The sequence below is a fragment of the Physcomitrium patens genome, chromosome 15 (genome assembly GCF_059467195.1).
Source record: "Physcomitrium patens ecotype Gransden chromosome 15, ASM5946719v1, whole genome shotgun sequence".
Taxonomy (NCBI): Eukaryota; Viridiplantae; Streptophyta; class Bryopsida; order Funariales; family Funariaceae; genus Physcomitrium; species Physcomitrium patens.
The window spans coordinates 11,060,185-11,087,867 of NC_143424.1; the positions used below are offsets into that span (position 1 = coordinate 11,060,185).

At 35.4% G+C, this 27,683-nt stretch overlaps 1 protein-coding gene across 11 annotated transcripts; it reads right to left on the reverse strand.

Moving 5' to 3' along the window:
* Positions 1 to 371: 371 nt before the first annotated feature.
* On the reverse strand, positions 372 to 5,292 carry LOC112291993 (putative beta-1,4-xylosyltransferase IRX14H). Of its 11 annotated transcripts, none has more exons than XM_024540051.3 (8): positions 4,377 to 5,285; positions 3,992 to 4,041; positions 3,566 to 3,632; positions 3,059 to 3,424; positions 2,642 to 2,843; positions 1,816 to 2,430; positions 946 to 1,163; positions 372 to 721 (listed from the first exon to the last, which is right to left on the reverse strand). In XM_024540051.3, exons 3-8 carry the CDS (start codon positions 3,573 to 3,575, stop codon positions 666 to 668), a joined length of 1,467 nt encoding a protein of 488 aa, XP_024395819.1. In that variant the 5' UTR covers positions 3,576 to 3,632; positions 3,992 to 4,041; positions 4,377 to 5,285; the 3' UTR covers positions 372 to 665. The 11 variants fall into 11 exon arrangements, with proteins under 11 accessions (XP_024395819.1, XP_024395823.1, XP_024395822.1 ...); XM_024540055.3 differs by having other exon boundaries at positions 3,982 to 4,041; XM_024540054.3 differs by having other exon boundaries at positions 3,890 to 4,041.
* Between the last annotated feature and the right edge of the window lie 22,391 nt (positions 5,293 to 27,683).

Here is a 27,683-nt window from a genome sequence, read left to right on the forward strand (position 1 = left end):
GACAACATATGTGTTGGATAATAACTTCCAGCATGCCAGTTGCAGCACATAAGTCGTCTACACTCATGTTCTAGACTTGTAGACGAGGCATCAGTAATGGAACGAACATACGTTCGTAAATCCACTACAAACAGATAAGTGAGTAAGCCAAAAATATTTCCTCTCTAGGTTACAGGCTTGCAGGATCATATACAGTAGCTGGTTGCAGACTGACAAAATCAAAGATTGTCAGGGGAGCACAACCCGCTTCAATCCAACACCCAGACCCAGTCTTAACATCAATGACTATACTTGAAGTTTAGTAACGACAATTCCAGAACACGATCAAAAGCCCAGTCCAAACAGGCAAGACATGAGCATATGCCAGCCAATTGACTTAGCAAACGCTGCAATTTGACTTCCCATTATACTTGAATTCCGCAGTAGATGTAGAATCTATGCTGGTTCCAGCAATTCGCATTTCTGAGAACTAGTCGGATACCCCAGTGTATACATCGAATTTAGGCATGCACTAATGTGTTACAAATGAGCCGCCAGCACAAGAGTGAAGCGTAACAACTTAAATGGTTTCTAAGAGCGATGATAAAGATTTCGACATTCTTTATCATTTTGTGCTTGCTTGTTCTTTTCTTTTCTTTTTCTATGCAGCTTTCGATGAACAGGATTTAATCACATTTCCTGAAGCGCGTGCGCTTATCAACAGAGGTGCCCATGGCAGTGCCTGCTTCACCACATGCATCGAATTACTACTTTATCATACATACTTAGGAAAATTGTTACCCAGAGTGGTTATCACATAGGAATCTCGTAGTCCCATGTAAGACCAAGGGTGGTGACATGTCCAATGTGTCCTGATATCCGAATTACATGATGATATTTAAGCATCAGAGGCAGAAAGCCTCATTGCGATTATCTGGGAGGATTTTAACAATCAAGTCTACATACCTTTGGTTGCATTGACTTCCCTTTGATTAACAAGTGCACTAATTTTAGAGTCTGGTTGTCGTTTACCACGCCTGGATCTCCCACCCCGACCACCGGATCTGTTTCCAACTTTTCGCTTGCCTACATAGGGCGGTGGGTATGAGAGTGGGAAGATCTTTTCTGGCCACGGTGTTTTCCTCGCGGGGACAACCACCTCGAGCGGCAAATCCAAATTCCATCTGGACACATACTTATGTCAGTATAGAATAGCGTGATAAACAAAAGGTCCTAAAAAGTAAACTGCCTACTTTTTACGAGAACGCCAGAAAATATTACCGTCACCACTGGACCAGAACAACCCCAATTAACTTAATTGTAGATCTGAAAGACAGCTTTCATGAAATCTTCCAGTCTATTGCATTGTATATAGAAATTTTCAGCACCCGTAAAAAGTGATTATTATTAACAAATATTGAAGATAAAATAGTTTCTTTAGTTTTGGATCGCAGACAACGCATTAATTGATAGCAATAATCTGACTGATAAATGCTTTTTATGCGTCTAAATGCAACTCTGATGCAGACTACATCTATCGTAAGATATCACCTGTGGAGAGTTAAAGAGCTGAATATTAAGGGCTTGTGAAATCCAAAAACAGGGAGAGCTGAAGCCAAAAACTGAATTGTCCGGACTTAAAACTCTCAAGTGAAATATATATAATCCCAGAAATAATAATAGATCAGTCCTTTGCTTCAGCATTTCTGAAGCAATCTCCATTTTTCAGAAATATTATTTCGTTAGACTTTAAGCGTAAATTCAATGCTAACAATGGACGTCTAAAACTCTCACAAGCAGAAACACGGACAGATAAGAGGAAGGGGAAAGTCTCACCGTGGGGGATACTTGCTATCTGAACGAGCTTCAATTCGAGCCCACCAAACAAGCACAGCTTTTCCATTTCCACAAGATCCGAGAGTCTCCACCTTAGTTTCGTCACTTAAAAGAGATCTCGGGTCAATATATCGACGTTGCTCTGGACGAGCCCACTCCACCCATTCCCGAATCCACTTCGGCCGGTCGGGCGCTGATGCCCAGACTGTGCGAGCATTCAACACAAAGCCTGACCACTCCAAATTTGTTTGTTCATCCCTGTATTCATTAATTAAAACGTCATCTAAAGAGAGCGGCCTAAATGCTCGCCAACCTGTTATGTTCTCAGAAGAGTCGCAAGTAGGTCCCTGGACTTGAAGCACCGTATTCCTGGAAACTGGCATTTCCTGGAGAGGTTCTAACAAGCGTCGCCTGAACAACCTGGCGCCACTGTCCTTAAGAAAACCTTTATCCCTTAATAGAGCAGGATCTTCGAATCCAGCATAACCGAGAGTACCAACTGGAAGAGCACCCACCCATTTCACCTTCTGAACCTCATCAAAAAATTGCATACTGTACACGTTGCTCTCATCAGCAAACACAATAACACCCTCCAGATTCTGCTCCCGCACATATCTGCAATTGACGCAAGTGAAAGCGAAAATTCAATGAGACGCGGCAACTGGGCCATTCGATAGCCACAGTTCGCATTATACAGCGAACAAGGATGGTTGCGGAGGATAAGAAAGCTCAGTGTGATATTGGTAGTAAAGAAACTTATGAGTACGCACTGAAGAATTTCGGCACATGAATTGAAGATCTACTGGGTGCCACCCAAGAATCTCACCTCAAGCCTTCGGTTCGAAGGCGAGCTTCCAGGATAATTCGATCCTGTAAAGTTCGTGGTAGATGCTCAGAAGCTCCCAAGTGCACCAATTTGTGCACCCTAACCTGCCTCAACAACTCTGCTGTCTCCGCAGATATACCCGACGCCTCTATGACTATCCATGTTACAGGTCTCCGCACAAGTGACAAAGTATGCATTAAGCCTGTCAAATCATATAATTCAAGAATCGATCACGTCTCATGAGCCGCTATTTGGAAAGCAGGGTCTGTAGCAGCCAACTGAATTGCATAATTAAATTTTGATACTGAGACCTTAATCTTGCTCATAACTAGTCTTGCCTTCTGTAATAGTGAAATCAGCCGAAGTAAATAGAAGGGTACGCGTAAAAAAGAAAAGAAAAGAAAAGAAGATCGATACCTGATAGATGCAAACTCTGGAATGTGCGAAAATATGTGGGAGTAATTGCAATAATAGGCTTCCAATTTTCGATTCCATACAACCGCTGCTGTTCCAACTGGACCCTGGCTAGCATGTTGTACGCTTGAGCCATTTCAATAGGATCTGGGTGAGGCCATGGCCTTTTCAAAATTGGATGTCGGCCTACGTACACCTGTGAGCTTTTGCCCCTCGGCGTTAATCTTGCATTTTGACTCTTGAATACTCTCAAATTACTTTCGTGGACCCTCTGAATGGGAACCTGACTATTTTGCCTGGAAGTCTCCTCTACGTCCAGAACCCTGACGAGATTGGCCTCATAGGAAACTCGAAAACCAAGGATGAGAGCTGCAATGCAAAATATGCATTGCGTGAGAATCCTAAGTATCGAAACACGTTTTGAGCATAGCGTAGTCACGGTTGTAAGCTCTGTTAGCCCACCAACCGTTATAGGCTTGACTCTCACCCGTGGGTTACGCAGTGTCCCACCTGGCCTCATGTCTCTGAGTCTGGTTTCAACTCAAACCGCATGTCTCCAAGTAGGCACAAGCACCACCTGCAATATGGGAAGTGTTGAATTCAGTACATAATGTCAATCGCCAGAGCGCACACCTGAAATGCCAACAGTTTCTCACCAAGTTTTGATGGTCACAAGTTGGAAATCCTAAAATTGCAGTTCTTTTTAACTAATCTAGAGAAGTGTCAGAAATTTAGATGCCAAAGAACACTTCAACTTCTAAGCATACTACAGGAAATTGCAACAATATTCCTTCTTCTAACCCCAAATCTCAAAACAGGACTGAAAATAGGTACCGATATGTGTTATAGATTACACGGTGACTGTATCTACAGAAGTGCTATATCTACGGAGCCTTCTTGTGATTTTTATTCGCTGAGTCGGTTACCGTGTGTAACCTTTCTAAACATCTCAACTTCAGCTCCCGGCTCGGCGTAACAGTATGCACCTGTAGGAATGGTGGCAATAAAAACTGATGATCTTTACCATTTAATTGCAAATCGGACACCTCAAAACAGAGCGACTACAAACGCCAAACGCCGCTCACACGACCCAAGCATTCCACTCGGACTCTCATTGTCCACACGTTTCCAAGATTCAAACAAACCAAGGGTTTGCGAAACCTCTCACTACGAGAATACGCCTACAGACCATCAAATACACTGCACGCGAGGTATAGGGCGTAACAAAAAAACCCGCAACAGAGGTTCAGAGAACCCACACTGGCAAAACCTATGTGAAGGGTGTGAGAGATCTGAGAATCGTTAGAACTGGAAGGCCAACCTGAAGAGATAGATAGCGTCAGTGGAAACCCACAAACTTCCGCATACCCTTTGTCATCGTTTTTTGCTTCTCCCCCCCTCAAAATTCTCCACACACCTCTTGTTCGTCTCCCTTGCAAAACCACAAACCTAAGCTAGATCTACCGCTACGCCACAACTCCAAATTCCTCTATCTCACCTCCAAATCCGCCCCAATGCAGCGAAGCTCCGTAACGACCAACTGCCTGGGTGACCTAACCATAACCAGGCTTCCCACCAACACATTAGTTCTCGCTGCGACTCCGGCGACGCGCCTCGCCACGTTCGGCTACACGACAAATTGATCATCCGTAGCATTTCCCTCCAGTCTCTCCACGCTGCATAAACATAAAACGGTTGGATTCGGTGGTTGCATCACTGTGCACGCCAGGTCCCGCATCGCCTAAGCTAGGTGGCTCCGAGATCCTGGTCTCTCGCCAACAACCACATCACGAGCATCGATTTGAGCTACAATCTGACTTTTAGCTCCTCTTCCTCCCAGATGAATCAAGCCTAGTCCGATGCCACCCCTACAAACACAACCTCCGAGAATCGTTCAAGTTCCGTCATCATGACAACACGCCCTCGGATCCAACTAATTGCGTTTTTTTTGTAGATGCTCAGTTTTGACGACGCTTCGAATGTTATCGAAATGTGGGTTCATGATGCTTGGTGTTGCTATGCAATTATATAGGCGGAAAGCTGGATGTATGTGGCTGAGAGACTCTTGATAATTTCACAACAGTGCCAGAAATTCGCATTACTCGAATGTGAAAAACAATGAAAATTGCAAATAACGAAGATTGACTCTTATTCCAATTGCAAGTTTAACGATCTGGGCTTCAAAACAGCAGTAAGCAGGTGAATTTCTTTTTCCCAGACAGATCGGTGACATCAGTGATAAACTTATCCGTGATAAAGCACGATTTGCAACTCATCATCTACATGTCGTGTTTTGTAGGACACTCTCACTTCATTCCTCCGACTAGAGACTTCCAACTCATCAAGGCTTTCCCAGCCGTTATTTACCTGAAGAATTTCCTTACAATAACTATACTCTCCATGGCTTGCAAAAAAAACCAAAAATCATAGTTAAAAAATCACCATGGTATTAACAAAGTCAATCAGTCAACCAATCAAAGCTTCAACCATCCAGAGTCAAACCACGTGAATTTTTTACCTGCAGCATGAGGCACTGGAATGATTGTGAGCGAATGAAGGCAGCCTCATCCCAGAGATGGCCGGAGTCTCTGATTAGCAACATGCAAGCTTCAACCTCTAATACTCTTTTGCCATCGGTGTCATGTTGAATAAAAGATATAGAACACGATGGCATGTAGAATAAAAGATATAGGCATATGTAGGAGGGAGTTAAGAGTTGGTTTTAATAGAATTTATCTCAAATGGAACAAAAATTGATATCCGGAGAAGACCGATTACCAACCAGGGTTGAAATCAGACCCTGAGGCACAAAACCAAGCCTTGATGATGATTCTAGGGTTCTTCGGTTGATCAGAGAGTGAAGTTTGAGATGAGACTTCATAAGGTTTCTATAGATGTTGATTTTGAGGGTTTTGGATAGATAATGACTTTATAAGAGCTTTGCAAAGTTGATGTTGTTTTCAGTGACTCTGGTTTTTGGAAAATAAAATAGGATTAATGTTTTGGGCAATTTCAAGTGTTTGATAATAGATCTACTAGTGAAATTTTTTTGGATTTGAGGATGTAGTTGTATTTGATGTGTGTTGTGAATTTGGATTTGATTGAATAGTTAGATTGAAAAGCATGAAGGTTTTTGTGGATTATGGTCTCGAAATTCAAGGTTTTGAGGACCAATAAGGTTTTCTTAGATATCTGTCAATCCACCAATTAGACAAAGGCAATTTTTTTTTTGTAGAAGTAGTTTCAAGGACAAGAACATGATAAAGACAAATAAACAAGTAAGACTTCTCTTATAGAAAGATGATAAAATAGAAATAACTTGATATATATATTAAGAAAGAAACTGAAATGGCTATTTCTAAAAGCCAAGAAAACTAAAGACCCTTGAAACTAAACTAGAAGCAAGAAATGAGGTGACAAGAGTGAAGAAGGCTTCACTCTTGTCTCTATATATACTATCTAACTAGGGGCTACGTGGTGACGTTCTACAAGACCTCTAATATGTGTTGACTTTGTACGATACATGCCTTGACTTATAAGGCAAGTTTTTCTATGTGTGGGCCACATAGTTAGCTTGGTCTTCAAGCTAAGAACATGTGTGGCACATGGCCAACTTTTTGACCACGTTTCTAAATCCAAAAAGTCAATTAAAGACACTTATAAAGTCAAAGCAGCGTCTATAAAGCTTTTAAGAAGCTACCATACCAAATACTATAGAATTAACTTACTTTTACCTACTTTTACTTACTTCTATCTATTTATACATGTAATTATTGGCTTACATGCATATGTCTATGACATTACCCCTCCCTTCTAGGGATAAGTTCCATGAGGAGCGGTAATTATATGTTGAGGAAATCTATGATGTGACGAATTGTATTCGCCACATACTCTGATCTTTGTTCTCTTCGAAGATGATTGATAGGGCCTCTCAACCATCGGTAGTGTCCCATACTAAGGCGAGAAGACCACCCAGTTATTTGATCATTGTTGAGGCCTTCATAACTTCCTTCGAATAAAATATTTAAAACACCATCAAGAATTGTTCCTACGTCTAGCAAAATCACCAAACATCGGGAGTCCCTTCCAAGGTCGTGATACCAAACGCGTTGTATCTCGCCATTTATTCGAGGAAGAACATGTCATTTTTGAAGATCTTCATCTCGATTACATCGTCTTGAAGGTTGTGACAATCGTAATGTCTCGTTAGGCAGATCAAAAAATGAAGGCTCTTGAGTTGAATCCGTTGATTGTTGGTTCTCCATTTCTTGAGTGTCACAACTACAAAGAAGCTACAAAGAAGGATTGAAAGTAGAATGTTATCTTGCCTAGATATTGTTTCTTTTATAAGGAGGGTTTTCATCTTGATTTTGATGGATGTTGTCGATGAAAAGCATCTACCACCTTTGCTGTATTTACAAGATTCTTTACTGGCTCTCATGTGCATTCACTAATATCATATCCGCGCCAATGGACAAGATATTCCAATTTATTTTGGTACTGCCTTGAATCTAAGACTTCTTCCATTTCAAACTCTTCATTATTGTCCACTTTTATGGGAGGAGGTAGAGCTTGTCTTCTTCTTGGTATGTCCACTGTCTTGTATGGTTCAAGAAGAGACACATGGAATACTGGATGGATTTTCATTGACTCTGATAGATATAAATGATATGCAATTAGATTGATATGTGCAGAAATAGAAAATGGTCCAAGCCTTCAATAGTCCAACTTGTCATAAGAATGAGTGGTCTTGATATTGCAATGAAGTAATCATATCTTATCACCTATGTGGAATAGTAGTTGTTCATTTTGATAGACATCTGTATTGATCTTTTGTTGTTCTTGAGCTTCTTTTAACTACGCCTTCATCGTTGCATGTAGCTCTAACAAATAAATTGCCAAATCTTTTGCAGCAGGACTATCAACTTTTGAAAAGTCAAAAGTATCAAGTTATGGATGATAACCATAATTAGCAAAGAAAGATATTTATTTTGTAGAAGAATGTATCATATTATTGTAAGCAAACTCTGTCAATGGCAAAAGGGTTTTCTAATCATCTTATTGGTAGTTAATGATACATCTTAAATACTGCTCCAAAACTTGATTAATATGCTCTGTTTATACATCAGTTTGAAGATGGAATGCAGAAGATAGTTTATTATCCACTTTTAGAATCTTGAAAAGAGTCTGCTAAAATCTTGTTACAAATTGAGTTCCTCTATCTGATATAATATCCTTAGATAATCCATGATAGTGATAGATATTGTCAAAAAAGAGCTTACATGTTTCTTCACTCAAGACCTTGTCTAAGCGTTGTATAAGGTTATAACCGCATGGTCCCTATTGTAGCTGGACAAATTTATTTTTCGACATGCTATATTCTTTGATTGTCATACTCCTCATTTTATGGTTGCGTCGCTTCTTTGGATAATGTTGAGTATTGTGCTTAGGTTCTCCACAATATGAGCACAATCCTTCTTGAAGCCGATGAGTCTTTTTTTGCTCAGTAAGAGGTTTGAAACTTACTACATCAATTTGCATATCCTCTACTTCCAAATGTATGTGTTGAAGAAGTGTTGAAGTTGCCATTCAATTATAGTAACGTTGAGGTCCACTTGTATGGTTCTCAAATCGAAATTCAAAAAGTTGATTGTCGTACTTCACAGCAAAGTCAATCGCTTGACTCATTGTTTGAAGATCAAGTAAGTTGAGCATTAATTTTTTTTACCTCATATTATAATCTGTAGAGAAATTTACTAATAAATGCAGCATCATCCCTCTTGATATCAATTACAAGTTGTCAAAATTGTGAAGCATACAACGTTACTGATCGATTACCTTGTCGTAAAATACGGATCTTATTGGTTGCAACACAAATTGCATCATGTTCTGCATACATGGATCAAAACTTTGCTAAAAAAGTCTCTAGATTATCTAATATTAGATCTCATCATTCAAAAAAAAGATGAAAACAATGATAGTGCTAAACCTGAAAGAAGCGTACCAATGAATATAACTTGCGATCCTGGAGTTGGTGTCACGGACACAAAATACAGACTTGAAATCTAACAAGAACTTCAAGAAGAAGTGGCAGAACTAGATTAAACAGATGAGTACAAGAACAACACCAAAAAGGTGAGCTAGAACTCCAAGAGATGTGTTGTCGAGACTGAAGAACTCTTCAGCCTCGATCCCTATATATACTCCTACTTAGGAAGCTTCTCGAGCTACTTCTATTAACTAGGAAGCTTCTAGAAGGTTCCAGAGGCTTCCTTTCTAGAAGGTTCTAGAAACTTCTTGAGCTACATCTATTAACTAGGAAGCTTTTAGAAAGTTCCAGGGGATTTCTTTCTAGAAGCTTCTAGAAACTTCTCTTCTAGAAGGTTCCAGAGACTTCCTTTCTAGAAGCTTCTAGAAACTTCTCTCTAAAAGGTTCCAGAGGCTTCTCTTCTAAAAGGTTCCAGAGGCTTCTCTTCTAAAAGGTTCCAGAGGCTTGTTATTTAGAAGGTTCTAGAAACTTCTCTCTAGAAAGTTCTAAAGAATATGTTCCTAACATCACCCCCTCCTTTAGCTTCGAGGTCTCTGAGAAGCAATGTTGTTGATCAATACCAACGCAAGAAAATGAAGATCTGTCGCATAACTTCTGCTATGAACTCCAACTGTTGTTCACGAGGCAAGTGGTTCATCGACCCTTGAAGCCAACGGTAGTGGCCCATGCCTTCGACTTCTGACCAAGCATGAACTTCCGTGTCCTCATTGTGAAATTGTCCTGCAAACACGCCTTCTGGTTGACCATCGTAAGCAGGCTCGATCTCAAATACGATCACGAGTGATTGGTTACTCGGTATCCTCCGTCATCGTCGTGGTACATGTAGTTCTTCATCTCGGGGTCGCCTTCGTGAGCTACTCGGTTGCGATACTCTGACTGGCATAGTATCTATCTCTTGGCTATCCATATCAAAAGACCAAACTACGATCTATCTTGGAGAAAATAACTACATCAACTATGAATTTTGCTGGTGTTCTCCCCTTTTCTTATATTATTGGGAGAACAAGCTTCAAAAAGAAGCCATCATCGAATTGATTTAGGTTTATCGGGATGTCGTTGATGAAACTCCTGTACCTTTTGTGGCACATTCGCAAGATTTTGAGCTGGCTCCCACGTTCGCTCATTAATGTCATAGCCGCACCAATGAATAAGATATTCTAACTTTCCCCACCTTTGCCGTGAATCCAATACCTTTTCAACCTCGTATTCTTCGTGGTTCTCGATTTCAATACTAGGTGGCGGACATTGCACTCTTCCAGGAAAAGATGACTCTCGATAAGGTTCCAACAGAGAAACATGAAAGACTTGATGTACCTTCATAGAAGCCGGTAACTCCAGCCGGTATGCCACTGGATTAATTTGCTTCTGGATGATAAATGGTCCCAATCTTCGATAGTCCAACTTATCACATGGTCGCTTGGTCTTGATATTTCGTCGAAGAAGCCAAGCTTTGTCTCCAACTTTGAAAGTAGGTGCTGGAATCCAAAATCTATCTGCAGACGTCTTATAGGATTCTTGAGCGGATTGTAATTGAAGCTTCAACATAGTTTGAAGCTCTGATAGTTGCTTCGCAAATCCTTCAGTTACTGGATTGTTATTTGTTGACGGACTCAATAAATCAAGCTTCGGATGATACCCATAGTTGGAAAAGAATGGTGTTTGTTGAGTCGACGCATGGAGGGTGTTGTTATATGCAAATTCGGCTAGTGGTAGATATGCAGTCCAATCGTCTTGCTGATAGTTGATGCTGCATCGTAAGTACTGCTCCAAGACTTGGTTCACCCGTTCCGTTTGGCCATCAGTTTGAGGATGAAAAGCTGAAGAAAGCTTCATATCCACCTTCAATATCCCAAAGAGAGATCTCCAAAACTTTGACACGAACTAGGTACCTCGATCTGATATGATATCATCTGGTAGTCTATGATATCGATACACATTATCGAGAAAGAGTCTTGCTGTGACTTCACTGGACGATGTCTTCTTACAAGGAACAAAGTGTGCCATCTTCGTAAGCCGATCTACCACGACAAAGATGCTGTCAAATGAGTTTGATGATGGCAAGTCCGTGATGAAGTCCAAAGAAATTGAAGACCATGGTCGACGTGGAATTGGCAATGGCTGTAGAAGTCCATAATGGCGATGCCGAGGATTCTTAGATCTTGAACAGATGTCACAAGAGAGGACAAAATCTTTCACATCCTTCCACATTTGGGGCCACCAAAAATCTCGGGAAATAAGCTCCAAGGTCTTGTTGAATCCAAAATGTCCCGCAGCTGGAAAATCATGGAAAGATTGAAGAACTCGGAGTCGTGCTAGTCCTTTTGGAATGTACAATCACTCTTGAAAGTATAAAAGATCTCCCTCCACCTTGAAGTTGTCGTCATTGGTATGTTGCTTGATATCAATGGCTACTGAATCTTTAATGGTCATAGCACGTACCTGATTTAGGAAGTCAACATCAAATGATACAATAGTAGCACAAAGTTGAAATCTCTCTGGCTTCAATAACGTTGTACATTGTTGATCAAACGCTGCTTTTCCAGCCTTTGGTGCAAGATACGATCTCCTTGATAAAGCATCGGATAGTCTTTGCTGCCTTCCAAGTCGATAAGTCATAACAAAATTGAATCTAGATAGCGACATATTCCACCGAGCTTGACGCCGATTTAAAACTCGAGCCGTCATGAAATACTCCAAATTCTTGTGATCCGTATATACGGTTACTAGATGTGTAGCTCCTTCAAGAAAGTGATGCCATTCTTCGAAAGAATCCACTATAGCAAGAAGTTCCTTATCGTGGATCTCATAATTGATTTCAGCACCAGAGAACTTCCGAGAATAGAATGCAACTAGATGGAGCTTCTTATCTTCACTCATTTGTGAAAGCACATCTCCCAAAGCAAAATCTGAAGCATCAGTTTCTAAATAGAAGGCCTTTGTAAAGTCTGGATGTACCAAAATTGGAGCTGTAGTAAATGCTGTCTTCAAATCTTGAAACGCCTTCTCCGCCAAAGGTCCCCATTCCAACTTATCCTTGCATATTAATCGAGTGAGAGGAGCAGCAACTTGAGAATAATTCTTGATGAAGATCCGATAGAAGTTAGCAAAACCAAGAAAGCATCGTACGTCTCTAACCGTCTTCGGAACCTCCCAAGACATGATTGCTTCTACTTTCTTGGGGTCCATCTTCAAACCTTCTGTAGTCGCAATGAACCCCAAAAATTTCATCTCTATCTGGTGAAATAAACACTTTTTTAATTTGGCATATAGTCCTCACTTGCATATTTTCTCCAAGACCAAACGAACATGCTCCTCATGCTCCTCCTCGTTTTTAGAGAATATTAGAATATCGTCCAAGTAGATGACAACAAAATCGTCGAGGTGTTCTCGAAAGATGTCATTCATCATATGTTGGAAAACCGTTGGAGTATTGGTAAGACCAAAAGGCATGACATTATATTCGAAATGACCATACCTTGTACGGAATGCTGTCTTCCACTCATCTCCTTCCTTGATTTGTATGAGATTATAAGCTCCCCTTAGATCAATTTTTGTAAAGATCTTCGCACATCCAAGTTGTTCTAAGAGACTAGAAATCAAGGGTAATGGGTAACAATTTTTCTTTGTTACCTTGTTGAGGCCTCGATAGTCCACACACATCCGTAATGATCCATCTTTCTTCTTCACAAATAAGATGGGTGCTCCAACTGATGATTTTGAATGACGAATGAAGTTTTTGGCTAGATTCTCATCGATGTACTTTCGTAACTCTGCCAACTCCGTTTGCGATAGATTGTAGATTGGGCCAAAAGGTGGTTGTGCTCCTTCTTATAAGTCTATGGCACAATCATATGGTCGGTGTTCCAGTAGTATGTCGGCGTTCTTCTTTTGAAACACGTCTTCAAAATCTTTATATTGCTCCGGTATACTTGCTGTTGAGATCTTTTCCTCGGTAGTTGAAGCCGTATAAATGACAAATAGAGTGCCTTCTTTAGATGATCTTATAAACGTTCTTGCTCCAATGAATAAGGATTTCTTTTTTTGAGGTTTTTTACTAGGTTTTTTCTTGGGTGGTTTTGTGGAAAAAGTCATCTTCCGCAACCTCCAATCTATCAATGGATTATGTTTTTCCAACCAAGAAAGACCAAGAATAATAGGATTTGATAGGATTCTAATAATATTAAAAATATTATGACTACTATGGTCTTTAAACGTTACTTCTATAGGTTTTGATTCATGGGTGATGCTACCAGACAATAAAGATCGCCCATCTATGACCTCAACATGAACAGGTTTTGATTTTTGTACTATAGGGATCTTATGACGCTTTGCAAATTCTTCGTCTAAAAAACAAGCAGATGCTCCTGAGTCTAGTAGTGCTAAGGTTCTCAGTTTTTGAGGGCCGATAAATAGAGGGATTGTAAAACAAAATGCAGGTTGGGCAGAAAGAAAGGAACCTGATTGTTGTTGGGATATTTCATTGTCCAGCTGCACGGTTCCTACTGTGGCTGGGCATCCTCGTTTTCCTGAACAAATACTCCCCTAGTCTTGACTATGCCTCGATTTTGCTTTTTGAGGCAGTTTCCAACTTTGTGGCCTTCTCCACCACAATACAAGCATAAATTTTCCTCCATACGTCGCTTTTTTTCTTCTATAGTAAGAGATTTGATACGTACCGCATCAATTTGCATATCTTCCACCTCTGAATGCGAATTCACACTGCTTGCCGACATAGTTGGAGTATGGCGAATTGTATGTTGTCTTGAGCGTTGGTCTTGGCGACGTTGGAATAGGCGATTATCGCACTTCACAGCTTGGTTAATGGCTTCATTGAGCGTTCGTGGATCAGGAAGAGTTAACAGCAAATCTTTCACATCATCTCTTAAACCCCAATAGAATTGACTCATCAACGCTTCTTCATCTCAATTGATGTCGCATACTAATCGCTTGAAATCCGAAGCATAGACTGATGTAGAACGCATCCCTTGTCGTAGCGATCGGATCTTTGTTGTAGCCCATCGAACCTTATCGTGTTCACCAAATGCTTCCGCAAATGCTTCCAAAAAGATTTCGAAGTTGTTTAATATGGATGATCGTTCCTCAAACAAAGGAACAAACCATGATAGAGCTTGTCCCGTAAGTAAGGTTCCAATAAGCCCAACACGTGACTCCTCCGTTGGATATCGTTCGGGCTATAAAACTATTATCAACCTGATTTGATTGACGAATCCTTAAAACTTGGAACGTGTTCCATCAAACTTATCTGGAAGGCTAACTCGAGGCTCCTTATGTTGTAGAACTAGTGGTTCTTGTCGAACCTGAGGTAAAGTTATTTCTCCAAGTGCCGAAATTTGAGGCTGGTGTAGTTTAGATTGTGCTATCTTAGATACTCCATCATTATGAAGCCTTGCCACCACTCCTTCAATCTCTGCAGTTCTTTGTGATAACGTAGCGAGGGCATTCATAATAGCATCTAACTTAGACTCTGAACTTTCTGTCATACTAATGTCTTGACCTCCGGCCATTCTAAAAGAAGGACAAAAATGACCCTATAAGAGGCAATATTGGTTTATAGGAGGGTAATCCACAACCTATAAAATGCCTTAAGAATTTCAAGAAGAGGGGTAATCCACTCTCTCCAAGAAGAATAAGACTCCAATAAAGTATTAGAAGAAGTATCAGTTTAGAGGAGGGTAATCCGCAACCTCTAAAAAATGCTAGTATACCTTCAAATAGAAGGGTAATCCACACTCTACTAAGAAAGAACTAGCTCTGATATCTCAAGTTAGTGTAGTCTCGACAAACTGTCACGGACACAAAATACAGACTTGAAATCTAACAAGAAGTTCAAGAAGAAGTGGCAGAACTAGATTAAACAGATGAGTACAAGAACAACACCAGAAAGGTGAGCTAGAACTCCAAGAGATGTGTTGTCGAGACTGATGAACTCTTCTGCCTCGATCCCTATATATATACTCCTACTTAGGAAGCTTCTCGAGCTACTTCTATTAACTAGGAAGCTTCTAGAAGGTTCCAGAGGCTTCCTTTCTAGAAGGTTCTAGAAACTTCTCGAGCTACTTCTATTAAGTAGGAAGCTTCTAGAAAGTTCCAGGGGATTCCTTTCTAGAAGCTTCTAGAAACTTCTCTCTAAAAGGTTCTTGAGGCTTCTCTTCTAGAAGGTTCCAGAGGCTTGTTTTCTAGAAGGTTCTAGAAACTTCTCTCTAGAAAGTTCTAAGGAATATGTCCCTAACAATTGGATAGCTTTGGGATTGAAGTTCAATCACAAGTTACACTTGATTGATAAATCCTCGAAACTTGAATCTGGTGCCATCAAATTTCTCGAGTAGAGTAATTCTTCGTTCTCTAATACTAGAAGGGCGTTCCACTATAGAAGAAGGAACATGATTTGGTGCAGATGTTGAAGCAGCTTCAATCATTTCTATATCTTCACTTCTTGCCAATCTTGTTATTCCTTGTGGTGGTAAATTGAATTGATGCATTGCAAGCATTTACTCCCTCGATTGCTCTTGCATTTGTGCCATTGCAATCTTCATTTCAACAAGTTCTGCCATGATAAGACTTAGAAAAGAGAAGATGTCTAATATCGCTCAAGACAAATAGAAGAGAGGACTTAAGAACAAAGAAAATACTTAGGAAAATATTAGTTTAGAAGAGGGTAATATGTAACTTCTAATATGCTTGTTTCTTATCAAGAAAAAGAGATAATCGACTCTTAAACAAGATTAGATAAAGCTCTGATATTGTAGGTGTACTCTTCTTAATCTTTCAAGGACAAGGACATGATAAAGACAAATAAAAAAGTAAGACTTTTCTTATAGAAAGATGACAAAATAGAAATAACTTGATATATATATTAAGAAAGAAATTGGAATGGCTATTGCCAAAAGCCAACAAAACTAAAGACCCTTGAAACTAAACTAGGAGCAAGAAAAGAGGTGACAAGAGTGAAGAAGGCTTCACTCTTATCTCTATATATACTATTTAACTAGGGACTACGTGGCGATGTTCTATAGGACCTGCAATATGTGTTGACTTTGTAGGAACATGCCTTGACTTACAAGACTAGTTTTTCTACGTGTGGGCAACATAGTTAGCTTGGTCTTCAAGCTAACAACATGTGTGATACATGCCAACTTTTTGACCACATTTCTTATCCTAAAAAGTCAATTAAAGACACCTATAAAGTCAAAGCAGCATCCATGAAGCTTCTAAAAAGCTACCATATCAAATACTATAGAATTAACCTACTTTTTTCTACTTTTACTTACTTCTATCTATTTATATATGTAATTATTAGCTTACATGCATATGTCCGTGATAGGTAGTCAACTTGATTCTAACAAGTATGTAGAGTTTGGAAGCAAAATAATAGTTCAATTAGAAGTAATTTGCTCTAGGAGATTGATATCAAGGTTAGAGAAGGAGGTTGGCAAACAATCAAGCATATTTTTGAGATTATTATTTTTTTGATAATTTTGTTCTTTTTTAACATTTTTATGTTTATTTTCAACTTAATTGTTAAGAAGTATGCAAAATTTGAGTTAAAATCAATGGTTCATTTATTAGTTATTGAGGTTTAAATCTGCTGTAGGAATTATTTGGGATTGGTTAGAGTTTGGTTTAGGGTTAGGATTAGGATTAGGATTTTAGATTGATTTAAGGTTTGGTTAGGATTTGATTAGGATTGAAATTTGATTATATTATGGATTATGTTAGGATTAGGGTTTGATTAGGATTAGGATTTGGTTAAGATTAGGATTTGGTTTGATTTAAGGTTTGATTTGGATTTCTTTAAGATTTCTTTAGATTTCTTTAGGATTTTCTTGTATTTCTTTTATAATTTATTTTTAAAATAAATAAAATAAAATAATAATAATTGGACTTAATTGATGCTTGATTATGGTTTTTAAGCTTCTATAGCAATTTATATACGATTTTATTAGAGTGGTTAGGACTTATTATTGTAAATTCCTTTTATCTTCCACAACTACATGCCCAATGCATTTTCAAGCAAGATTTTATGTAATATGACATTAGAGGATTCATGACACAAGCACCACAAAGTGCCATCCAATGGTGGATGATAAAGTAATGTGATGAGGTGTACAATCACATTGCTAATCCGTGCAACACTACCTCAGTCATCCATCTCTCAGATCAACCTTGATGAGTATTTAATTGAATCATTCCTTCCTGCAATTACAAATGTGTAGGAGTATTCTAGTAGATTAGTCTCTTAAGGAAGAAAGGTGGACTTGTTGTATCTCATATGGTATTAGAATAGACTTAAGTCTCTCATTCTTTCTACTTTTCATTTTTTTTTTTTTTTTTTTTTTTTTTTTTTTCATGCATACTTATATTACCACAATTAAAAATCATAATGATAAGAATTCTAAATAATATTATAGGAGAGATAAGCTCATTAAATGGTGACAATTATAAGGAGTGGGCATCAATAATAAAGGATTTTTTTAGAAAGAGGACTTATGGTACAAGATGCACATATTTGATCGAGATAAAATCATCACATTTAGATTCAAGAAACAATTAAGAAGTACTATTGTAATAAATCTTGATGTCACAAATATATATATTTATTCTAATAATTATTTAGATAATATGAATAGATAGAAGTAAATTAAAGTAAATAAATTTGATAATATCTTACAGAGAAGCTTTTTAGAAGCTTTATAGATGCAACTTTCACTTTATATATGTTTTTTGTTGATTTGTAGATTAAAGATTTGGTCAACAAGTTAACCATGTATCATATGTGTTGATAAATTATAGTACAAGCTAACTATGTAGTATATATATAGAAAATATGCCTTATAAGTTAAAATACATATCTTGTAAATTGCACATATGTTGGAGGTTCTATAGAATGTCACCATGTAGCTCTTAGTTAGATATTATATATAAGAGACAATAGTCATGCCTTTTTCACTCTTATCATTGCTTTTTTAATCTTTGGTATTATTTCAAGACTTTCTAGTCTTTTTGTCTTTAGCAATAGCTGTTCTAGTGTAATATTATACTATATTTGAGTTATTTTTTAGTCTTTTTGAGTAGTAGAAGGATATATTGATCTTTTAGTTGTTTGAAATTCATGTCCTTGATAATTTGATAAGAGTGCTAACTTTTTTTTTTTTTTTTTTTTTTTTTTTTTTTTTTTGTTTTTAGAAGTGAATGAATTATCTCAATTTTACTATTATATTTTGAAGGTTGTAGACTAATCACCTATAATTTAATAATTTAGTTTTTTAACATAGATTTTTTTTAAAAAAAAAAAAGAATATTTTTTTTTATAGAAATTTTTATTTGATATTAGAGGTTACAGATTACCATCCTCTAATTTGACTTATGAATTTATTTGAGTTTTTTATGGAAGAAAAAATTATAGATACTATTCTTGGTAGAAGTAAAAATAGATTTTTAATTATTATAGATATTCATAAATTTTTCAATATTCTTAGAGTCAAAGTCTTATGTATTTTTAATTTAACCTATAGATATACTATTCCTATGCCACGGAAGAAGTCAACAATGAAGTTTGGATTCTATACAAAAAAATGTATAATTAAAAAAAAAAAATTAGATCAAGTTTATAATTGAATGTGAGAAGCCTTGCTACTATAAGTATGAGGGAGATTGTGATAAGTATGTTCAAATTTTTTGACAAAATAAGATCAAAGTTTTGAAATTTTTTATAATAAATGTAGCTCTATCTAAGGTTTCATCCTTTTTATATCTTAACGAATTTATTCAAGTAAAATATATAAGTAAATTTCTATTTGAGAATGATCTCTTTTAGTTTGTAACTTTGATAGACAAGGATTCATAATTCTTTTATAATTTGAATTTATAGCCATATTTAAAAAAATTAATCAAAAAATGATAGTAAAGACCAAACTTCTATTTTTATGACAAGGATATTATTCAATTACCATATATACTATAGAATTCCAAAACCTTGCTTGCAACATGGATTAAAATGACAAAGCTATTATCAATCAATATTGATATGGATTAAAAGAAAATATTAAAGATTTATTATTAAAAATATCAAAAATAGATTTATTAGAAAAATTTATTACTTAAGCTATTGCATGCAATAATTGACTCTTTGAAAGATGCAAAGAAAAAAAGTTTGATTGAAGAGGTATAAATTAAATCATGGTGACAACTTCTAAGTTTTCAAAAGCTTATTCATAAAGACTAAAACCTATAAAAATTATCATGATATGTTTCAAAACTCTTATTAATTAAAAAAAGAATCAACATAGTCAAAAAAGATAGTGTTTATATTGTAAAAAACCTAAACTTACTACTCAATATTATTTAAGGAAGTAACATAATCACAAAATAAAAAGCATGGATTCCAAAGTAGATGATGTGTTAAAAAATAAGTTTCTCCAAGTATAATAGGAATCATGTAGTTGAAACCTTGCATAATATTTGATAAAAGTCATATTCTTTCTTTAAATTCTTTACCTTGTTCTATAATAGAAGTTTTTTTAGGATCAAAAAATCTCAAAGTCTTTGCCTTTTTAGATTTAAAAACCTCATCTTATTTTATAAATAAAGTCTTTATTAAAAAAATAAAAATATCTTTAATGAAAAAAAATAAATCTATGCATGTAGAAATCATAGATAGTTATTTATTATCCTTAGGAGACATTATCCATGAAATAATTTTTTTAAATGTATTAACAAAAGATCTTAATAGTTAAGTAATATTTAATATCATTAGCTCTTCGTCTAATCCAATCATTTTAGGATTATCATTGTTAGAAAAGTACAACCTTCATATAGACTTGATTTATTGTAACCTTATTTTTTTTGTATTTTAATCCAAGATTTTGTAAGTCAAGTAGAAATCTATAAGTTCAATACAATCAAATCCTTATTTGTAGGTGCAAAAGCTTTTATGCATGTTGCAAAAGAATGATAAGTTTTTGCTATATACACCACATTTAGTTTCAATAAAAAAAATATTTCAAATAACATTATAAGTTGGTATGAAGATTATCAAGTTATTTTTGAAAAAAAAAATATAAATATTCTTTTAGAACATTGTCCCTATGACTATTCCATCAATTTTTAAGAATGAATTCAACAATCTTTTGAATAAATTTATAATTTATCACAAAATAAATTAACAGTATTCAAGGAGTACATTGATAAGAACTTAGCTAAGAACTTTATATGCTATTCTAAATTTTCAATAAGAGCTCATATCTTATTTGTAAAAAAAAACTTTACAAATATGTATAGACTATCAAGGATTCAATAAGATCACTACTAAGAATAAGTATCATCTTCATTTAATTTTAAAAATTCTAGATCAACTAAATTAAGCAAAGATTTATACAAAAATAGATCTCAAAGGAGCATATAATTTAGTATGCATTAAAGAAAGAGATAAATGGAAAATTGAGTTTTAAATAAAGTATGGGCATTTTGAATATACTTTCATGCCTTTTGGACTCATGAATGCACCAACTACTTTTCAAAATCTAATAAATGATGTCTTTATGAGTTTTTTGATGATTTTATTATTTTTTATTTAGATAATATTTTAATCTAATCTAAGAATATAAAAGAATATGAATTTTATGTTTGTCAAGTATTACAAATATTAAGAGATACAAGATTATATACTAAGATAGAAAAATATATATTTTATAATTTTTAAGTTGACTTTTTAGGATACATTATTTCAAATGATGGCCTTATAATGGATTCTACAAATATTTAAACTATCATGGATTAGAAGATCTCAAAAATAGTTAATGATGTGTAATTTTTTTATTTTATTTTATTTTTTTTAGATTTATCAATTATTATTAGATCTTCATTAAGTATTTTTTTCAAATTATAACTCTTCTTATATATTTGATCTATAAAGACAAACTTGAGTAGAACAAAGAAATTGAAGCATCTTTTGAATTTTTAAAGACAACATTTATTTCTACATCAATTTTATATTGCAATAACTTTTTTAAGGCATTCTTCATAAAAATAGATACATTAGACTTTAATATGGATGTAGAATTGTCACATATAGGAGCAAATAATAAATTCTACTCAATAGCTTTCTATACCAAGAAATTTTTAACAATCAAGTTCAATAATTCTTTATTGTGGATCTTTAGAGCATGTCATTATTAAAATTATTTATCAACCTAAAAAATAATAAGATTTATCAAATACTCTTTTAAACCATTCTTATCTTGTATCTAAAGAAGAAAATAGAACTTTTGATCAACAAAAAATGATTCTCTTGAAGCCAAAGTATTTTCATCTTGAAGCAATGAAATTAATATTAATTATTTATTTAATCTTTTTTAAGTAAGTTCAATTGAGTATGTCCTATAATTCTCTTATTTATGATATTAAAAAAAATTCTTCTAAGTCTCATGATTTTTCTAAATTTGAATTCAACAATAATATATTTTATATCAAGGGATGATTAAATATTTTAAAAGATAAAGTACAATTACATGTTCTTTAAGATCATCATCACTTTCTAATAATTAAAGATTTTGGATAAAATAAGACTTTCGAGCTAATATTTAAAGATTTTTGGTAGCTTCAAATAAAGAATATAGTTAAAGACTTTGTACAATCATGTAAATTTTTTTCAAGTTAAAAAATTCCTTGCCATCGACCTTATAGACTTCTTGAACCATTATCTATTCCAAAACAGTTATAGTCTTCTATTTTTATGGATTTTATTATGGATCTTTTAATTTAAAATCTATGTGATTTTATATTTATAATAGTATATTTTTTTCCAAAATGGCACATTTTTTATCATATACAAAATCTATTAATATTGAAAAAATAGCTAAATTTTTTCTTAGCAACATCTATTGCTATCATGGATTGCTTAAAGATATTATATTAGATAGAAAGATTCAATTTATATCATGATTTTAAAAAATCCTATTTATGATTTTAAAGATAGATATAAATTTATTTTTGGCTTTTTATCTTTAAATTGATGGATAGATAGAGTATATAAATCAAGTTTTGAAGTAATAATTAAGATGTATCATTAACTATCAACAAGATGATTAGACAAATCTTTTATTATCAGAAAAGTTTACTTATAATAATATAATATATTCTTCTATATAACAAATATATTTTTTTATTAATTATAGTTAACATCTATAATTGAATACTTTTATTTTTTTTTTAAATTGACACTCTTGGAGCAAAAGATTTGGTGAATTATTTATCTAAGCTACAAAAAATAATGAAGATAGAATTAAAAGAAACTCAAGAATGATAAATAACCAATATAGATGCCTATTGTAAGAAGCCACTTCAATTTCATATTAATAATAAGATATAATTACTTTATGATAATATTAAGACTAATAGCTCTTATAATAAGTTGGATTATTATAGGCTTAGATAATTTTTTATTTGTAAATAAATCAATTTAGTTTCTTATCAACTATATCTATAAAAGTCTATAAAGATCTATCTTTAATTATATATATCTCTTTTTGAGCCATATAAGATAGTGAATATCTTAAAAAAGGATAAATTGTCATGGACATACTCATATAAGCCAGTAATTACATATACAAATAGGTAGAAGTAAAGTAAAAGTAGGTAAAAGTAAGTTAATTATATAGTATTTGATATGAAAGCTTCCTAGAAGCTTCATAGATGCTGCTTTGACTTCATAGGTGTCTTTAATTGACTTTTTGGATTAGAAACGTGGTCAACAAGTTGGCCATGCACCATACATGTTATTAGCTTGAAGACCAAGCTAACTATGTGGCCTATACGTAGAAAAACTTGTCTTGTAAGTCAAGGCATGTGTCCTACAAAGTCAACACATATTGGAGGTCCTATAGAATGTTGCCACGTAGTCCCTAGTTAGATAGTATATATAGAGACAAGAGTGAAGCCTTCTTCACTTTTGTCAACTCTTTTCTTGCTTCCAGTTTAGTTTTAAGGGTCTCTAGTTTTCTTATCTTTTGGCAATAATTGTTAAAATAAAAATAGAAAATATTACCTTGTATAGGATATTACCTTAGATAAGTTGCTAGTGGTCAAAGGTTTGTCTCTTGGTATATGGTAAGGGCATTCAATGGATATAGGACGAAGACATGGACCAAGAGTCAAAGTCAAAAAGATAAAGTATTAACAAGGAAATATCCAAAGACTAAGTATGAGTCATTAGTATGAGTCATAGGATACCCTCAAAGTTTGTAAGATGCCAAAGGATCCTAAGAGCATGTATGTAAGATGTAAGAGTAATTAGTATTGGACATAGGATACTCTTGGAACTCGTGAGATACCAAAAGGATCCTAGGGCCATGTAAGTAAAAGTCAAAGAGTGGACGTTGTCTTTTAGGGCAACAACTACCACCTATAAGTAATAGATGTTGTGTCTTACTGATGCTAAGTGTTGTGTCTTCTAAGTACTTGTTTTCTTAATAGGTTATGGGTCCACTCACCTTTATTTGTGAGTTTTGAAGTACTTTGAAGTCTTTCTTGTTGTGAGGAGTAGATCTTATGGTTATTACTAAAGTTTGAATTTTTTATCTTCTAATCCTTCTTATGCATCTAGTTGTTGATGTAATTTTGATCTTATTTATTGTTAAGTGCTCTTATAGTCTTTTTTATTATTAGACTCTATATAATGATGTTTTAGAACTCTTGTATTATATTTCTTTACTGAGATTTATCATTGGTGTTCTAACTTTGTGCTTTCATGTACTTAACTTCTTAAGAGATTGTTCTATTTTCACAAGAAGTTTTTTTTGTGAAGTTAGAAGTATTTTGTGAGAAAAGAGGGGTGATTGAAGAATAGCAAAGCTTATACAAGAGCTTCAGATAGAGTGTAAGACTTGTGAGAAGTCTTATATGTGAAGTTGAGAGTGATACAAGAATGAAATCACTTGTTTACTTACAAAAAGGGCATTCTGGATTTCTAAGGCAACAACACCTTCTTGTTGATTTTGAGAGTTCTATATCTTCTTTTCTTGATTTTTTTTCACACATCTCTTCCTTAGACATGGCTTCAAGTAAGGATGAGAGCTTGAAAGTAATTTAGGAGTTTAGAAATGACAACTTTTACCATTGGAAGAAGAAAATGGAGCTTTTGTTGGCTTCATTGGACCTTTGGGACATTGTTGATGAAAGTGAAGACCCTCCAAGTGTCAATGCTGATATCAAAGTGAAGAAGGAGTACAAACGTTGTGAAAGGAAGGCTTTTGGAATGATTGCAATAAACCTTGATGATGCCAACTTTTCACATGTTATAGCTTGCAATGGACGAGCGAAAGAATGTAAGACTCTTTGCAACATCTATGAGAGTAGAAACCTTGCCAATATCCTTTGGACAAGAAGAAAATTCTTGACAGTAAAGATGGAAGAAGGAGATGACCTCATGGCTCATGTTAACAAGGTAAAAGCACTTGCTAACCAATTAGCAGTTGTTGTCAAACCAGTTGATGATAAGGACATTATGTTGACATTGCTCATGAGCCTTCTCGAATCCTATAACTACCTCATTGTGGCATTGGAGTCCATCAACATGAAGGAACTTACTATGAACTATGTCACGTCAAGACTTGCCTATGAAGTGACCAAGAAGAAAAAAAAAAGAGCTTATAAGTGATGATTGGGCTCTATTTTCAAGACAAGGCAAAGGTAGCTATTCTCACCAACATAATAATTCAAAAAGTAATATGAAGAATTGCTATATTTATGGAAAACCATGTCATTTTGCTATAAATTGCTACAAGGCATAGAAAGGAGATATGGAGAATGCAAACAATACTAGTGATAGTTTTGGTGGAGATGAGTATGCTTTCATGGCAAAGAAAGGAGCCTCCATGGCTGCCATGTCAAAGTGGATTATAGATTCAGGTACTACTAAGCACATGACACCATACAAGTGTTCATTTGACACTTATGAAGAAATTCCAGCCACAAAAGTGTGGTTGGGAGACAATGGCATGGTACAAGCCATTAGAATTGGCTCCATTGTAGTGGAGATTGTTGTGAAGGACCAAATGAAGAGGATCAGATTGAAAGAAGTCCTATATGTGCCAAAAATGAAGAAGAACCTCCTTTCAGTGAACAAACTTGTATCACATGGTTGTAAGGTTCAATTTGACATGAATGGATGTTTTGTCAAGATATTAGATGGCCAATATGTTGCCAAAGGCCTTAGAGATAGAAATCTCTACTTCATCAATTACAAAAAGGTGAATGGAATTGAAGTCGTGATATTTGTTGATTTTCCACAAGATCAAGACAAGTTTGAAATTTGGCATCAACGACTTGGTCATTTGAATGCCAAATGCATGAAGGAGCTCCAATCTATGGTAAGTGGCTTGGATCTTGGTCAGTTTAGCCACAATGCCATGACACTTGCTTGTGAAGGATGTATATAAGGCAAACAACAAAGGGCTTCATTTCCAAGTGGAGTTGCAACACGTACAATAAAATTGTTGGAGATTGTGTATTCAGATGTTTGTGGACCAATGAAGACACCATAAATTGGAGGAGTAAGGTACTTTGTTACATTCATTGATGATTTCTCAAGAAAGGTGTGGATTTACATCATTAAAGCTAAGAGTGAATGTTTCTCAAAGTTTAAGGAATTTAAGGCTCTTGTAGAAAAACAATGTGAGTGCAAGATCAAAGTATTGAAAACAGACAATGGAGGTGAATACATGTCAAAGCATTTTGATGACTTCATGAAGATTCAAGGTATTGCAAAATAAACCTCTACTCCTTACACTCCACAACAAAATGGAGTTGCTGAAAGAACAAATTGTACCATTGTGGAGATGACAAGGAGTATGCTTCATACACAAAACCTTGGGCATGAATATTGGACGGAAGCTATGGTAAATGCGGTGTACACAAGGAATAGGTGCCCTACAAGTGCACTTACATCGATGACTCCACAAGAAGCTTGGAGTAGAAAGAAACCTTGTATTTCACACATGAGAATTTTTAGATGCATTGCTTATGCGAAGGTACTAGATTGTATGAGGTCCAAACTTGATGCAAAAGGTACAAAATGTGTATTTGTTGGATATTGTGAAGGTACCAAAGCATATAGGCTAATGTGTTTAGAAACCAAGAAGATCATCAAAAGTCGTGATGTAGAGTTTTTGGAACATAAGAGTGATTTTGAACACTTAGAAGAGTGTCTAAGTGGGAGTAAAGGTGTGTTTGTGGACACATCTTCAAGTTGAAGAAAGAAAGAAGAAGAAGAAGAAGATGATGATAACAATGAGGATGGAGGAAATAGAAGTCAAGATCAAGTGTCAAAGAAGGTAAATCATAGTGTGCCTTCAATTGCTAGAACCAACAATGAAGACAATGAAGATATTGAAGGTGATGATAATGATGAAGAATATCAACCTTTGAGTGAGAAAAGACAAGCATTGAGGAAGAAGAAGGATGGAATGCAAGAAGAAGGATCTTCTTCAAATGAAAGGAGATATCCTTTGAGTTAAAAAAAACCACGTGGTGAATGGTGGAAGGACCACATCTTTCCTCAAGTAAGTAAAGAACATACCAATATTGCACTTCTTGCTGATCCGTTGAGTTTATGTGATACAATGAAGTCCACAGATGCTATGAAGTGGGAGAATGCTATGGAAGAAGAATACAAATCACTCATGGAAAATGGAACATGAGAATTGACTCAACTTCCACCAAATCGATCTTCAATTGGTTGTAAGTGGGTGTTTAGAACCAAAAAGAATGCAATGGATAATGTTGTGAGATATAAGTCTAGATTGGTTGCCAAAGGCTACTCACAAGTTGTTGGTGTAGATTTCAATGAGACATTTGCTCTCATAGCCAAATTCACCACTATTAGAACCATTGTGGCGATTGGAGCAGCAATTGATTTGGAGATACATCAAATGGATGTGAAGACGACTTTCTTAAATGGAAGTTTGAAAGAAGACATCTACATGGATCAACCTCAAGGATTTGTTGAAGAAGGCAAACAATACCTTGTTTGTAAGTTGAAAAAATCCTTGTATGGACTAAAGCAATCACCAAGGGCATGGTACCAATGCATTGATACATTCTTTGTGAATGAAGGATTTGTAAGGAGTGAGGCTGACCATTCCTTATATGTGATGCAATCAAATGAATTCATATTGATTGTCATCCTCTATGTTGATGATTTGATCATCTTAATCAATACATTGAAGATGATGGATTGGTTGAAGGCAAAGTTAAAAAAAGAGTATGAAATGAGTGATTTGAAAGAGCTTCACTATTATTTAGGAGTGGAGTTTGCAAGAGATCATGCTAAGAAGACCATTACAATGAGCCAAAACAAGTACATTGAAGAAATATTGAAACGATTCAATATGGAGGAGTGTAAGCCTATTAGAACACCATCGGAGACAAACTTGAAGTTGATGAAGCTCACAAATGAAGAGTTTGCTGAAGTTGAAGGTCAAATGCAAGGTGTTCGATACAAAGCAGTAGTGGACTCACTTATATATGCAATGGTTGGCACAAGGGTGGATCTTGCATATGCGG